The following is a 16,462-nucleotide window of genomic DNA, read 5'->3' as shown; positions in this document are numbered from 1 at the left end:
TTCCCTCTCCCTACCTCCTGCCCCTGAGATTTGCACTGTTGACCCTATCCTCAGCTCCAGGGATGAGCAGAGATTGGCCTAAGCCAGGGGCACAGGCCCTCTCCTTGCCACAATGACTGGTTCAACAGAGCGGCAGGAGTGCAGACTCAGGGAGGAGGGTCACCTGGAACAATGCAGCTAGGCAGTATCCTGGGTACAGAGGTTTTTGTTTTTTCTCAAGAGTGAGCACATGGCCAGTTAAGGGTATAGCCACATATTTCTGAGTAGGACGCACTTTCTTCCTCTGGACAGTATGTCACCACGGAGGAAAGCGGCCTGAGGCTCACTCAGGTCAGCAACCAAGGAAGGGCAATTCAAAAATGTCACAGGAACAGACTTGAACCCTGGAACACACCCTGCCTAAGTTTACATGCTGTGGAAGTCTATCTAAGGGGGGTTTTCTGTTATAACCAAAAGCACTTTGACTTACACATGTTTTCAGAAGACTACTTTATTTGTGGATTTCTCGGCTAAATGTATTAACATTTGTTTCTTCTCACTAAAAGTCCAAATTTTCAATAATGCTCCATGAGTAAGGCTGATGGTTTCATTCCATTTGTTTTTCTCCCGGCTGGTGTAAGTTGCCAGGTTCTCAGTGTACTGCAAGACTGACTTTAAGAACCTGTTTGAAGAGAAAAAATAAATTAATTTCTCTCCTCATTCCACTACAAAATGCAGCGATGATGCTAATGCCCTCTGTTCGGTATTGGAATTACTCCTGAAGAAAACTCCACGTAATTTTTGTCTGACGATTCAAGAAAAAGAAACCAACACAAAATGGAAATAAGATAATACAAAAAAAAAGAAACACAAAAAAACTAAACTGTAAATGCCTTCAGAGACCTGAGTGCCCATTGAAAGGCAGCTGTTGTTAGCTGCCCTTGAGTCAGCCCGACCTGTAGCAACTCCATGCACAATGGAACAAAACACTACCTAGTCCTACACCATCACCATGATGGGTTGTGGGTCAGACTGCTGTGATGAGAGGGTATGGGCTGTGGGTCAGACTGCTGTGATGAGAGGGTACAGGCTGTGGGTCAGAGTACTATGATCGATAGACTATGGGTTGTGGGTCAGAGTGCTATGATCGATTGGGTACGGGCCGTAGGTCAGACTGCTGTGATCAATAGGGTACGGGCTGTGGGTCAGACTGCTGTGATGATAGGGTATGGGCTGTGGGTCAGACAATGAGAGGGTACGGGCTGTGGGTCAGACTGCTGTGATGATAGGGTACGGGCTGTGTGTCAGACTGCTGTGATAGATAGGGTATGGGCCGTGGGTCAGACTGCTATGATCGATTGGGTACGGGCCATGGGTCAGACTGCTGTGATCAATAGGGTACAGGCTATGGGTCAGATTGCTGTGATCGATAGGGTGTGGGCTGTGGGTCAGACTGCTGTGATGAGAGGGTACGGGCTGTGGGTCAGACAATGACAAGGTACGGGCTGTGGGTCAGACTGCTGTGATAATAGGGTACGACCTGCGGGTCAGATTGCTGTGATGAGAGGGTACAGGCTCTAGGTCAGACTGCTGAGCTGAGAGGGTACGGGCTGTTGGTCAAACTGCTGTGATGAGAGAGTATGGGTTGTGGGTCAGACTGCTGTGATGATAGGGTATGGGCTGTGGGTCGGACTGCTGTGATGATAGGGTACCGGGTGTGGGTTAGACAGTGATAGGGTATGGGCTGTGGGTCAGATGATGACAGGGTACGGGCTGTGGGTCAGACTGCTGTGATCGATAGGGTATGGGCTGTCGGTCAGACTGCTGTGATCAATAAGGTATGGGCTGTGGGTCAGACTGCTGTGATGAGAGGGTACGGGCAGTGGGTCAGACTGCTGTGATGATAGGATACGGGCTGTGGGTAAGACTGCTGTGATGATAGGATACGGGCTGTGGGTCAGATTGCTGTGATGAGAGGGTACGGGCTGTGGGTCAGACTGCTGTGATGAGAGAGTATGGGCTGTGGGTCAGACTGCTGTGATGATACGGTACAGGCTGTGGATCAGACTGCTGTGATGAGAGGGTACGGGCTGTGGGTCAGACTGCTGTGATGAGAGGGTACGGGCTGTGGGTCAGACTGCTGTGATGAGAGGGTACGGGCTGTGGGTCAGACTGCTGTGATGAGAGGGTATGGGCTGTGGGTCAGACAGTTGTGATGACAGGGTATGGGCTGTGGGTCAGACGATGATAGGGTATGGGCTGTGGGTCAGATTGCTGTGATGATAGGGTACGGGCTGTGGGTTGGACTGCTGTGATGATAGGGTACGGGCTGTGGGTCAGACTGCTGTGATGATAGGATATGGGCTGTGGGTAAGACTGCTGTGATGATAGGATACGGGCTGTGGGTCAGATTGCTGTGATGAGAGGGTACGGGCTGTGGGTCAGACTGCTGTGATGAGAGAGTATGGGCTGTGGGTCAGACTGCTGTGATGATACGGTACAGGCTGTGGATCAGACTGCTGTGATGAGAGGGTACGGGCTGTGGGTCAGACTGCTGTGATGAGAGGGTACGGGCTGTGGGTCAGACTGCTGTGATGAGAGGGTACGGGCTGTGGGTCAGACTGCTGTGATGAGAGGGTATGGGCTGTGGGTCAGACAGTTGTGATGACAGGGTATGGGCTGTGGGTCAGACGATGATAGGGTATGGGCTGTGGGTCAGATTGCTGTGATGATAGGGTACGGGCTGTGGGTTGGACTGCTGTGATGATAGGGTACGGGCTGTGGGTCAGACTGCTGTGATGATAGGGTATGGGCTGTGGGTCAGACTGCTGTGACGATAGGGTACGGGCTGTGAGTCAGACTGCTGTGATGAGAGGGTACGGGCTGTGGGTCGGACTGCTGTGATGATAGGGTATGGGCTGTGGGTCAGACTGCTGTGATGATAGGGTATGGGCTGTGGGTCAGACTGCTGTGATGATAGGGTGCTGGCTGTGGGTCAGACTGCTGTGATGATAGGGTATGGGCTGTGGGTCAGACTGCTGTGATGAGAGGGTATGGGCTGTGGGTCAGACTGCTGTGATGATAGGGTATGGGCTGTGGGTCAGACTGCTGTGATGATAGGGTATGGGCTGTGGGTCAGACTGCTGTGATGATAGGGTATGGGCTGTGGGTCAGACTGCTGTGATGATAGGGTATGGGCTGTGGGTCAGATTGCTGTGATGATAGGGTACGGGCTGTGGGTTGGACTGCTGTGATGATAGGGTACGGGCTGTGGGTCAGACTGCTGTGACGATAGGGTACGGGCTGTGAGTCAGACTGCTGTGATGAGAGGGTACGGGCTGTGGGTCGGACTGCTGTGATGATAGGGTTCAGGCTGTGGGTGGGACTGCTGTGATGATAAGGTACCGGGTGTGGGTTAGACAGTGATAGGGTATGGGCTGTGGGTCAGATGATGATAGTGTACCAGCTGTGGGTCAGACTGCTGTGATGATAGGGTGCTGGCTGTGGGTCAGACTGCTGTGATGATAGGGTTCGGGCTGTGGGTCAGACTCCTGTGATGATAGGGTACGGGCTGTGAGTCAGACTGCTTTGATGACAGGGTTCTCAATGGCTGACTGTCAGAAGCAGACTGCCAGGCCTCTTCCTAGTCCACCCGAGACAGGAACATCTGCTGAAACCTGTTCCGCATTACAGCAACACACACAGCTCCACTGACAGACAGGTGGTGGGTGGGTGTGAGGTGCACTGGGCAGGAATCGAACTCAGATCTCCTGCATGGGAGGTGCATGGTCCCAACCCAAGCTGACAAAATCCAAATGCCTCTTACACACATTCTCATAATCCAGACACAATTTTTCTAGGTCACAGAGCTTAATTTCAGACAGGGTTTAGAGGCCACCTCGATCCAACAGGCGTGCAGGGCCTCATACATTTGAGGAACAAACAACCTTACCCCACCTAGGGTCCTGTGGACAGTGCACCTCCATGTCCTCTGAGCACACCTGGCTTCTCCCCCTTGTGATGGAGAGCTATCTCCGTGTCCTCTGAACATACGTGGCTTCTCCCCTTGTGATGGAGAGCTATCTCCGTGTCCTCTGAACATACGTGGCTTCTCCCCTTGTGATGGAGAGCTATCTCCATGTCCTCTGAACACACCTGGCTTCTCCCCTTGTGATGGAGAGCTATCTCCGTGTCCTCTGAACATACGTGGCTTCTCCCCTTGTGATGGAGAGCTATCTCCATGTCCTCTGAACACACCTGGCTTCTCCCCTTGTGATGGAGAGCTATCTCCGTGTCCTCTGAACATACGTGGCTTCTCCCCTTGTGATGGAGAGCTATCTCCATGTCCTCTGAACACACCTGGCTTCTCCCCTTGTGATGGAGAGCTATCTCCGTGTCCTCTGAACATACGTGGCTTCTCCCCTTGTGATGGAGAGCTATCTCCATGTCCTCTGAACACACCTGGCTTCTCCCCTTGTGATGGAGAGCTATCTCCGTGTCCTCTGAACATACGTGGCTTCTCCCCTTGTGATGGAGAGCTATCTCCATGTCCTCTGAACACACCTGGCTTCTCCCCTTGTGATGGAGAGCTATCTCCGTGTCCTCTGAACATACGTGGCTTCTCCCCCTTGTGATGGAGAGCTATCTCCGTGTCCTCTGAACATACGTGGCTTCTCCCCTTGTGATGGAGAGCTATCTCCATGTCCTCTGAACACACCTGGCTTCTCCCCTTGTGATGGAGAGCTATCTCCGTGTCCTCTGAACATACGTGGCTTCTCCCCTTGTGATGGAGAGCTATCTCCATGTCCTCTGAACACACCTGGCTTCTCCCCTTGTGATGGAGAGCTATCTCCATGTCCTCTGAACACACCTGGCTTCTCCCCCTTGTGATGGAGAGCTATCTCCGTGTCCTCTGAACATACGTGGCTTCTCCCCTTGTGATGGAGAGCTATCTCCGTGTCCTCTGAACACACCTGGCTTCTCCCCTTGTGATGGAGAGCTATCTCCGTGTCCTCTGAACATACGTGGCTTCTCCCCTTGTGATGGAGAGCTATCTCCATGTCCTCTGAACACACCTGGCTTCTCCCCTTGTGATGGAGAGCTATCTCCATGTCCTCTGAACACACCTGGCTTCTCCCCTTGTGATGGAGAGCTATCTCCATGTCCTCTGAACACACCTGGCTTCTCCCCCTTGTGATGGAGAGCTATCTCCGTGTCCTCTGAACATACGTGGCTTCTCCCCTTGTGATGGAGAGCTATCTCCATGTCCTCTGAAAACACCTGGCTTCTCCCCTTGTGATGGAGAGCTATCTCCATGTCCTCTGAACACACCTATCTTCTCCCCTTGTGATGGAGAGCTATCTCCATGTCCTCTGAACACACCTGTCTTCTCTCCTTGTGATGGAGAGCTATCTCCATGTCCTCTGAACACACCTGGCTTCTTGTGATAGACAGCTATCTCCATGTCCTCTGAGCACACCTGGCTTCTCCCCCTTGTTATGGAGAGCTATCTCCATGTCCTCTGAACACACCTGGCTTCTCGCCTTGTGATGGAGAGCTATCATTTTGTAGGACACACAGTCCACTTCGGGGCCACTACTGCTTGTTAGTCTTTCCTTGAGGATCTTCACCAAAATGTTATGAGGGGTTACTGAGACCGATGGGGATACACGCAACTTTTACTTTTTCCATGTTCTCCCCAAAGTTTCCCATATAGATCACAATTAGTCCCCAACTTTTTTATTTTGAAAAATTTCAGACCTAGAGAGAATTTTAAAGACTAACACAATAAAACCACCACAGATGCTCCATCTAGACCAGGTTCTCAATTGGGGGCCATTTCTTCCTCCAGAGGACACCTGGCAATGTCTGCGTCATTTCTGAATGTCAGTGTTCTACAGTGCACAACACAGCTCCTCACGGGGAACAGTTCGGCCCCAAATGTTCACAATGCCAAGGGTGAGAATGCCTCCGGAGCCAACGTTTGCACCTGCAGCCTGCTTTGCTGCTCTCGTCTGAGCGCCACAGTCCTTTCCATAACACGCCAGCATCAGATTTCCACCTATTCTGTCAAGCTTTGAAACACCCGCTGCGGGCAAAACACTGCTGGAAACCAACTCAAACACCTAGGATTTCACGGAAGTCGTGGCAGCAAACCCCCTGAAGTGAGGGGCAGCTGCCCTCCCACACGAAGCTCCACGGAGCACCCCACACAGCCGACCATCCTGTATACCGTCCATTTGAAACCAGTGTCATACAGCTCCCACACCTGGATCCAGGTGGTCAGAAAAGGCAAATGTCCTGAATCTGAAAATGGTCATGAAAAGCAAGTTTGGTCTTAAACCCTTTCAACATGGAGGCTTCCGAATTGTCCTAGTGGGCTTGACAGCAAAGGGAAGCAGCACAACCTGAGATGGCCAGGAGATTACACTGGACACACCTGGCATTGAAAGTGAAGGTGGAGACACACCCTGGTATGGCTGGGAGATTACACCTGGACACACCTGGACTTGAAGCTGAAACTGCAACACAGCCGTAGACGGCCAGGAGATTACTCCTGGACACACCTGGACTTGAAGGTGAAGGTGTACCACAGCCTGAAATGGCCAGGAGATTACTCCTGGACACACCTGGACTTGAAGGCAAAGACACAGCACAGCCTGAGACGGCCAGGAGATTACACCTGGACACCACTGACCATCGGACAGAATCCTCAGGCTAGCAAAGCAATTCCACACAAAATCCAAATCCGATCTGCAGCTCTGTGTTATCATTACACAAAGGAGGAGGAATTCTGGGAGGAGTCGTGTTTAAGCCAGACTTAGTTTTCTGAAATGTGACTGTACTGCTGTCAGTGTTAAACATTTACAAACTTACTGGCCACTGATATGGTGGGAGAGGACACTGAAGGGCCAATCCAGGCCTGGGGGTTAAAAAGTCGCCTGAGGAAATGACCAGCAGGGGTTAAAAGGATGTAAAATCACCAAAACAGGTCTCATTTTCTGTAAAGCATGGCATACTTACTTCAAATACTGCTGATATTCACCGGCAGTTTTTCCTTGAACAGCATGAACGTTGACCAATTCCAGTGCAAGGAACAATAAAATCAGGTAAAGGACAGGGGACAGAAGTTTAATGCTGAAAAGAGATAAACAAAAACTCTGTAAGCATAAATATTTCCCCTTCTCATGAGGAAAACAATGTCCTACCTAGCCAGCAGAATTTTCCAACTTTCTCAGAGGGGTGTGGCACACACACGGCATTTTCTGACCACGCTAGCCCCAGGTCTGCCTCCCCCACCAGCAGGCCACTCTTAGGGAGTGAAGGTGGTTGTGCTTCATCACCCTGAGGACACGGGTTTTCTCACTCACCTTACGGGGTGCCTTCCTACCACTACAGGTACCTGGGTGTCCCTCAGTCTCAGCCACCCCACACTGGCTCCGCATCCACGTGTCTGACCCACCTTTCTCTGTTTGTCATGTTCACTGGCTCTGTGTCCACGTGTCTGACCCATCCTTCTCCGTCTGTCAGGTTCTCAGCACCTCACACTGGATCTGTGTCCAAATGTCTGACCTGTCCTTCTCCCTCTGTGTCATGTTCTCAGTGCCCCACACTGGCTCTGTGTTCAACTGTCTGACCTATCCTTCTCCATCTCTGTCATGTTCTCAGTTATCCCACACTGGCTCTGTGTCCACGTGTCTGACTCACCCTTCTCCATCCCACTCCTGACTCTTCTTCCTTCCCAGTTACCTGCTGTGAGCAGGCCAAAGATCTACAGCTCCGTTCTCTGCTCTTGTCTCCATGTTTTTAAAACCTCTGGAAAGACCTCTCTGTGCTATCTCATACGACAGCTGTCCAGCCATTCCCCTTGGCATCCTTTGTTCCCACACACCCTCTGTTCCCAAGGCCCTTCAGTTGTCACCTGGTGTGGTTTCTGGACCTTTTCTGATCAGTACTCTCTCAGATGTCCACTCATAGGTGGACATCATCCATCCTACAATCTGACACCCAGCACAGGGCATTCACAAGAAGCGGAATTCAAATGGCTTAAACGTGAAAGTGGGCCCAACATTGCCAGGAGCCAAAGTAACGCCAAAGTAAGATATCCTTCCCAGGAAACTAGCAGAGACCTAAAAATACACCCTGTCTCAGGAAGGGCATCACAAGCTGCTGGTGAGCATGCAGACCGGGCACAGTCTTGGTGGGAGGCAAGCAGGAGCGCCTACTAGCAGCTTAGAAACACAGACACCACTCGGCACACAAATCCTAGAAATTTGTAAAAAATGGTCATTTCTTAGGGATGCAGCACATTCACAAACACACTGTAAGCTAAAAACCCACCAAAAGCCAACCCAGCCCAGTGCATCAAGTCAACTCCAATTCACAGGGACCCTATAGGACAGAGTAGAACTGCCCCATAGGGTTCCCAAGGAGCGCCTGGCAGATTCAAACTGCCAACCGTTTGGTCGGCAGCCAAACTCAGCCACTACGCCACTAGGGTTTCTGCCATGCTCACACACTGACGTTAATCTGCTGCTATATTTTAAACGTAATATTCACTTGTGTGGCTAGATCTGTATTTTATTCTCATATACCAGAGCCGCAAGCATGATTTTAAAATACAGGTAGTTCCCGACTCACGACGGTTCCATTCCGAAGACTCTGTCGTTCAGTTGGTTTAAGTTTTCATTATTGTTGCTTTTATGATCAGTGTATTTATAAATCCAATCTTTGGCATCTGCAACTGAACGTCTGAGAATGGTAACATCAGTAAATCATAGTCTGTGACTTTGTACGTTGTGCACACTAACAGTAAGATACACCAAAAAAAAAAAAAAATTGCAAATTTGGTTGTTGTATTCAGGTTACAACAAGTTGTAAGTCAAGGACTACCCGTACAGTAAAACCTGTGAGAGCCAGAGCTCGACAGGACTGCCTTGTTTTTCCAGGTCTCGTGAGTTTTCCACCTTTGTCAGGGTGCAGTCTTCCCACTTTTCTATCACTCTCTATAAGTGGAAAATATTTGAGTTTTCTGTCTCCGACAGGTTCCGACTTTCGCAGGTTTTACTATAATAGGTACCATAACTTCCCCTCAAGATCAGTATCTCCTGGGGTAAGAATTTTAAAAACCTGCCTCGCTAAGTAACTTCCTGTCCCAGAGGGCTTCCCCAAAACACGGACTCCACACCTCTTCAACATGCGCAGGTAGTTCTGCCTCTGCCGAGACCGCAGGGTCCTCTCCATCCAGTGCTGGTGCCGCAGCTCCGCGGAGGAGACGACCTGGTCGGACACTTGCTGGCACCGTGCGCTGACTTTTCGGAGCACAGCAACCACTTCAAGAACAACTCGGGGGCAGTACAAAGTGGGCACAGATGTGCCGCAGAGTGCCCTGAGCACCTGGGACCACCTGCAGATTACACAGTGACTCTGAGCATCTTTGACAACCAACATGTGTATTATTATACTTAGGTCTGCTGGAACACCTGTCACACAGGCAGGTATTAATCACATGCATGCTAACTGCACCCAACGAACCGTGTTCGGTGTGTTTCTCTAGATACCAAGGCACACCAAATATTATCAAAGCTTACCTACTGGTACATATAACAATAATTCTTCTTAGGGGCAGTAACAGTGGAATTCCAATGCTACTACCAAATAATACAATTGAAAAAACAGAAAATGGCTATGTTTACGTTCCTAATTTGGTTAATCAATACTTTCACAACTCTCAAAACATCCTGAGACTTACTTCTCGGTAGGAAGACAATCCAAGTTATCAAAATCACTGTGACACCCAGGTATGTGAGGGCACAGCTCAGACATAATTTTTATAATTAAAGAGCTGCAGGCATTTGTTTCAAATTGACCTTCTGACCTGAAACATAGAAAATATTTAAAGATAAATAACAAAAATTAATATGTCCATATCAGGCCAATGAAAAATAGTGTTAATTTTAATGGTTCACTGAGCAAAGCACTTCATCTGCAATTTAGTTTCCCCAAATGTAAAATGAGAGGTGCCATCACAGACCCCAAATGTGAGATAAGACCCATCACAGACCCCAAATGTAAGACGAGATGCCACCACAGAAGCAGTGGTAAAAACAACAGGCATATCTGCTGAAAGCAGTGGACTCTGTTGGTAAGAGATAAGGCAGGAGCCTCCTAAGCTGAGTCCACAGGGGCTCTAGGCCTCGCTGGTTTCTTTCCTCACTGCTCTTCTGAGCCAGGCCCATCTTCCCCACAAACGGGCCTCTCCTCCTGTGCTGTGCCTGAGATGGACAGTCAGACAGCCCTTCACTTCCTGCCCCTCCCACCATCCACCCCAGTCTGCAGCTTCTCAAGTCCACCTCAGCATTCTGCCTCTGGCAGGCTGGTCACAGGAGAAACTGTAAAGTTAACTGTTCCTGACAGCACCCTCTCACACCAGCCTCAGGTGGAACACACCTGGCTGCTTCCGGAACACATTCTTCCAGCACCGGAAGTGCAGGCCAGCTGTGGACGCTTTCCTCACAGTTCAGCACCTGAGAAGGAGGCATTTCGCTATTTTTAAAGATTTTACAATTAACCTTCCAGAATACACAACTTTAAATTGGTACAGATGTGTCTAAAAAGCCCCCTAGGAAATTGCCTTTTTAAAACAGGATTTCGAACAGGGACGGAACCAAAAATGAAAAACCTCAAAAATTTCGCCAGTAAAACCGACACCTGAATTGAAAAAAATGCTTTTCTGAACCAGAACTGAAATAGCTTTATTATTTTTTTTTTCAGCTCTGCTATTCTTGGATCAACAATATTTTAAGTTGTAAGCAAGACCACCGGACCGCTCTTTGATTTGCATCTGGCGCCGTGTACACGAGATGCTTCTCTGGCACACGGCTGGCAAGGACGTGTACGGCTGTGACGAGAGACGACCCACAGGCCAGAGGTCACGACTTCTGCTCCCTGCTCGACCTCTCAGGGCAACGGGAGCTGTGCCTACCACAGACGTAAGAAGCACTTGACGGCTGGGAACACTCATGGTCAGAAATCTCAAAGAGCAGGTTAACCTGCATCAAGTTCTGAACAGAGTTTTGTGTGAATGGAAATCTGTCAGGTATAAATACTTTAAACCTACACTGTTCACGTTTTATAAGTGTGATATTTAAACTCAAGAAATAGAAAAGGATATAATTTTCTAAAATTAAAGTGTTTAATGAACAAAAATAAGAATGCTACCTCAATGTTCTTTATGTGAATTAAATCTTTACAAGGAAACTAGTTTTTTTTTTTTTTAGTTTCTCATTCAAAAATGTACACAGTTGTCTTACGACATTGGCTGCAATCCCAGCTTTGTGTTTGCTCTTTTCCTCTTTCCTTTCTACCCCAAGTTCCCTAAGTCCACTCACCTAGTTTTCCTGTCCATTCCTGCCTTCTTGTCTTTACTTCTTGGCAGGTACTACCCACCTGATCTCATATGCTCAGTTGATCTAAGCAGCATGTTCCTCACGTGTTATTGTTTTGTATGTCTGTCTAATCTTTGGCTGAAAGGTGGACTTTGAGAGTGGCTTCAGTTCTGAGATAGCCGTGTGTTGGGTGCCAAAATCTCGGGGGGTTCCTCCAGTCTTTGTCAGACCCGTAAGTCTGATCTTTTTCTGTGAATTTGAATTTTGTTCTACATTCTTCTTCCGTGTCCGGAAGCCTCCATTATGATCCCTGTCAGAATGGTTGGTGGTGGTACCCAGGCACCATCTAGTTCTTTTGGTCTCAGGCTGTTGGAGGCTGTGGTTTATGTGATCCACTAGTACTTTGGACTAATATTTTCCCTGTCTTTGGTTTTCTTCATTCTTCTTTGTTCTAGACAGGCTGGGACCAATACATGTACTTAAACGGCACTCGCAAGCTTTTAAGACCCCAGACACGACTTACCGAAGTAGGATGGGGAACATTTTCTTTATGAACTATGTTACACCAATTGACCTAGATGTCCCCTGAGACTATGGTCCCCAGCCCTGAGCCCCAAAAACTCGGTCCCTCAAGGTGTTTGGATGTGTCTAGGAAGCTTCTATAACTCTGCCTTGGTCAACCTGTGCAAACTTCACCTACACTGTGTGCTGTCTTTTCCTCTGCCAAACTTAACACTTGGCACATTGGTTAAGAGCTCGGCTGCTAGCCAAAATACCTGCCACTCCTTGGATATCTTATGGGGTAGTTCTACTCTGTCCTATAGGGACTCTGTGAGTTGGAACTGACTTGAATGCAATGGGTTACTATCTAGCTAATGACTTACCCTTCCCACAGCATATAAATTTTTGATGATTCCATTCTTACATTCAATCTCAATTTAAATGTACTATCGCACATTGTTTGTACTTACATGTTTAAATTTCACATATACCTCACAAACTGAAATGTTACCAAACACAAGGAACTTGATGTTCTTGTTAGATGCTGTCAAGTCAGTTCCAACTATTAGCTACCCCATGTATGAAAGAGTGAAACACTGCCCAGTCCTGCACCGTCCTCACAATCGTTACCATGTTTGAGCCCACTACTGCAGACACTGTGTCAATCCATCCTCTTCAGAGTCTTCCTCATTTTCACTGACTCTCTACATTACCAAGTATGATGTCCTTCTCCAGGGACTGATCCCTCCTGACAACATGTCCAAAGTATGTGAGACGAAATCTCACCATCTTTGCTTGTAATTGCATTCTGGCTGTGCTTCTGCCAAGACAGATCTGTTCATTCTTCTGGCAGTCCATGGTATATTCGGTATTTTTCATCAACACCATGATTAAAATGGATTATTTCTTCTTCGGTCTTTCTTATTCATTATCCACTTTCACATACATATGAGCAAGTGAAAATACCACGGCTTAGGTCAGGCACACCTTAGTTCTCAAAGTGATATCTTTGCTTTTTAACACCTGAAAGAGATCTTTTGCAGATCTTCCTAAAGAAATATGTCGTTTGATTTCTTGACTGCCGCTTCCACGGATGTTGATTGTGGATCCAAGTAAAATGAAACCCTTGATAACTTCAATCTTTTCTCCGTTTATCATGATGTTGCTCATTGGTCCAGTTGTGAGGACTTTTGTTTTCTTTATGTTGGGGTGCAATCCATACTGAAGGCTATGGTCTTTGATCTTCATTAGTAAGTGCTTCAAGTCCTCTTCACTTTCAGCAAGCAAGGTTGTGTCATCTGCATAACGCAGGTTGCTAATGAGTCTTCCTCCAATCCTGATGCCCCATTCTTCATATAGTCCAGATTCTTGTATTACTTGCTCAGCATACAGACTAAGTATGGTGAGAAGATACAACGCTCATGCACACTTTTCCTGATTTTAAACCATGCAGTGTTCCCTTGTTCTGTTTGAGTATCTCTTGTTCTATGTACAGGTTGTGTCATCTGCATATCGAAGGCTGTTAATGTGTCTTCCTCCAATCCTCATGCTGGGTTCTTCTTCTTGTAGCCTAGCTTTTCGGATTGTTTGATCAGCATCCAGACTGAGTTACTGAGAGGACACAGCCCTGATGCACACCTTTCCTGATTTTAAACCATGTGGTATCCTCTTGATCTGTCTGAACAATTGCCTCTTGGTGAATGTGCAGGTTCAGCATGAGCACAATGGTGGGTTCTGGAATATCAATCTTCACAATGTTGTCCATAATTTGTTACGGTCCACACACGTGAATGCCTTTGTGTTGTCACTGAAACACAGGTAAACACCTTTCTGCTATTTTCTGCTTTCAGCCAAGATCCATCTGACATCGGCAACGATAATTTCTCATTCCACGTCCTCTTCTGAATCCAGTTTGGCTTCCTGGTAGTTCCCTGTCAATGTACTGCTCCAATCATTTTTAAATTATCTTCCAAAAAATTTTACTTGAGTGTGATATTAATAATATTGCTTTACAATTACTGGGTTTTGTTGGATGTCCTCTCCTTGGAATGGGTACATATGTGGATCTCTTCCAGACAGTTGGGGCATCAGGATCGGAGGAAGACTCCTTAACAACGTGCGTTATGCAGATGACACAACCTTGCTTGCTGAAAGTGAAGAGGACGTGAAGCACTTACTAATGAAGATCAAAGACCATAGCCTTCAGTACGGATTGCACCCCAACATAAAGAAAACAAAAATCCTCACAACTGGACCAATGAGCAACATCATGATAAACAGAGAAAAGATTTAAGTTGTCAAGGGTTTCGTTTTACTTGGATCCACAATCGACAGCCATGGAAGCAGCAGTCAGGAAATCAAACAACGTATTTCCTTAGGAAAATCTGCTGCAAAAGATCTCTTTCAGGTGTTATAAAGCAAAGATGTCACTTTTAGAACTAAGGTGTGCCTGACCCAAACCATGGTATTTTCAATTGCATCATATAGCATGCAAAAGCTGGACAATGAATAAGGAAGACAGAAGAAGAATCAATGCCTTTGAATTGTGGTGTTGGCGAAGAATATTGAATATACCATGGACTGCCAAAAGAATGAACAAACCTGTCTTCGAAAAAGTAAAACCAGAATGCTCCTTAGAAGCAAGGATGGTGAGACTACGTCTTACATACTCCGGACATATTGTCAGGACAGATCGGTCCCTGGAGAAGGACATCACGCTCGGTAAAGTAGAGGGTCAGCAAAAAAGAGAAAGACCCTCAACAAGATGGACTGACACAGTGGCTGCAACAACGGGCTCAAGCATAACAATTGTGGGGATGGCGCAGGACCGGGCAGTGTTTTGTTTTGTTGTAAACAGGGTCACTATGAGTCACAACTGTCTCGACGGCACCTAAACAAGAACGACTTCCAGTCAGTTGGCCAGGAAGCTGTCTTCCAAATTTTTTGACACCTCCAGTGCTGCATCCCTTTGTTGAAATATCTTAACTGGTATTCTGTTAATTCCTGAAGCCTTGTTTTTTGCCAATGCCTTCAGTGCAGCTTGTACCTCTTCCTTCAGTACCACTGGTTCCTGATCAAATGCTACCTCCTGAGATGGCTGAATGTCAATCTATTGTTTTTGGCACAGTGATTCTGTATATTCCATCTTATTTTGATGCTTTTTTGAAACACAGAATATTTCAATACTGCAACTTGAGGCTTGAATTTTTTTTCTTTAGTTCTTTCAGTTTGAGAAATGTTAAGTGTGCTCTTCCTTTTTGATTTCCTAACTTCAGGTCTTTGCACATTTCATTATAATAGCTTGTCTTCTCAACCCACCCTTTGAAATCTTCTGTTCAGCTCTCTCACTTCATCACTTCTTCCACTCACTTTAGCTATTCTATCTTCAAAAGCAAGTTTCAGAGTCTCTTCTGACATCCATTTTGGTCTTTTCTTTCTTTCCTGTCTTTTTAATGACCGCTCGCTTCATGTATGATGTCCTTGATGTCATTCCACAGCTCATATGGTCTTCTGTCATTAGTGTTCGACACATCAAATCTATCATTGAGATGGTCTCTAAATTTAGGTGGGGTATACTCAAGGTTGTATTTTGGCTCTCATGGACTTGTTTTAATTTTCTTCAGCTTTATCTTGAACTTGCAAATGAGCAGTTGACGGTCTGTTCCACAGCTGGCCCCCGGCCTTGTTATGACTGATGATATTGAGCTTCTCCACGGTCTCTTTCCACAGACGTAGTTGATTTGATTATGTAGTCCATCCAGCAAGGTCCACGTATATACTCGCCATTTATGTAATTGGAAAAAAGGTATTCGCAATAAAGAAGTTATTGGTCTTGTAAAATTCTGTCATGTGGTCTCTGACATCAAGGCCATATTTTCCAACTACTGATCCTTCTTCTTTGTTTACAACGTTCTTTGTTTACAACTTTTGAATTCTAATCACCAGTACTTACCAATGCATCTTTACTGCATGTTTGATCAATTTTATACTGCGAAAGTTGATAAAAATCTTCAATTTCTTCATCTTTGCCATTAGTGGCTGGTGTGTAAATTTGAATAACAGTCACATTAACTGGTCTTCCTTGTAGGCATATGGATAGTATCCACTGACAGAGCTGTACTTCAGGATAGATCTTGAAATGTCGTTTTGAACATGAATGTGATGCCATTCCTCTTCAATCTGTCATTCCTGGCACTGTATACTATATGATTGTCTGCTTCAAAATGGTCAATATCAGTTCATTTCTGCACACTAATGCCTAGAACACATCTTTGTGTTCCGTTTTGTTTTTGACTTCTAATCTTCCTAGATTCATACTTCACAGATTCCATATGTTCCAATTATTAATGGATGTTTGCAGCTGTTTCTCCTCATTTTGAGTTTTGCCACATCAGCAAATGAAAGTCCCAAAAGCTTGACTCCACCCACGTCATTATGGTCAACTCTTTCCCGGTCTTATTTTGAGTGCTTTCCAACCTGAGGGGCTCATCTTCCTGCACTATACCAGACAGTGTTCTGCTGCTATTCATAAAGTTTTCACAGCCCAATTTTTTTAGAAGTAGACCACCAGGTCCTTCTTCCCAGTCTGTCTTAGT

At 46.8% G+C, this 16,462-nt stretch overlaps 1 protein-coding gene across 5 annotated transcripts in view; it reads right to left on the bottom strand.

The window, feature by feature from the left end:
• Positions 1-472: 472 nt before the first annotated feature.
• ERMARD (ER membrane associated RNA degradation) overlaps positions 473-16,462 on the bottom strand; it is a 37,922-nt gene continuing 21,932 nt past the window's right edge. For 4 of the 5 annotated variants that reach the window (XM_064293422.1, XM_064293399.1, XM_064293388.1 and 1 more), the window contains exons 14-18: positions 10,429-10,505; positions 9,731-9,856; positions 9,167-9,385; positions 7,003-7,116; positions 473-661 (exon numbers count right to left, since the gene is read on the bottom strand). In XM_064293422.1, coding sequence (XP_064149492.1) covers positions 478-661; positions 7,003-7,116; positions 9,167-9,385; positions 9,731-9,856; positions 10,429-10,505 — 720 coding nt within the window. In that variant the 3' untranslated portion in view covers positions 473-477. Of the gene's footprint in view, positions 662-5,058; positions 6,286-7,002; positions 7,117-9,166; positions 9,386-9,730; positions 9,857-10,428; positions 10,506-16,462 lie in introns of those variants that run through there. The other variant, XM_023541056.2, reaches the window with a different exon arrangement.

The sequence above is a fragment of the Loxodonta africana genome, chromosome 1, assembly GCF_030014295.1.
Source record: "Loxodonta africana isolate mLoxAfr1 chromosome 1, mLoxAfr1.hap2, whole genome shotgun sequence".
Taxonomy (NCBI): domain Eukaryota; kingdom Metazoa; phylum Chordata; class Mammalia; order Proboscidea; family Elephantidae; genus Loxodonta; species Loxodonta africana.
This window is presented reverse-complemented; position numbering and strand designations above follow the sequence as displayed.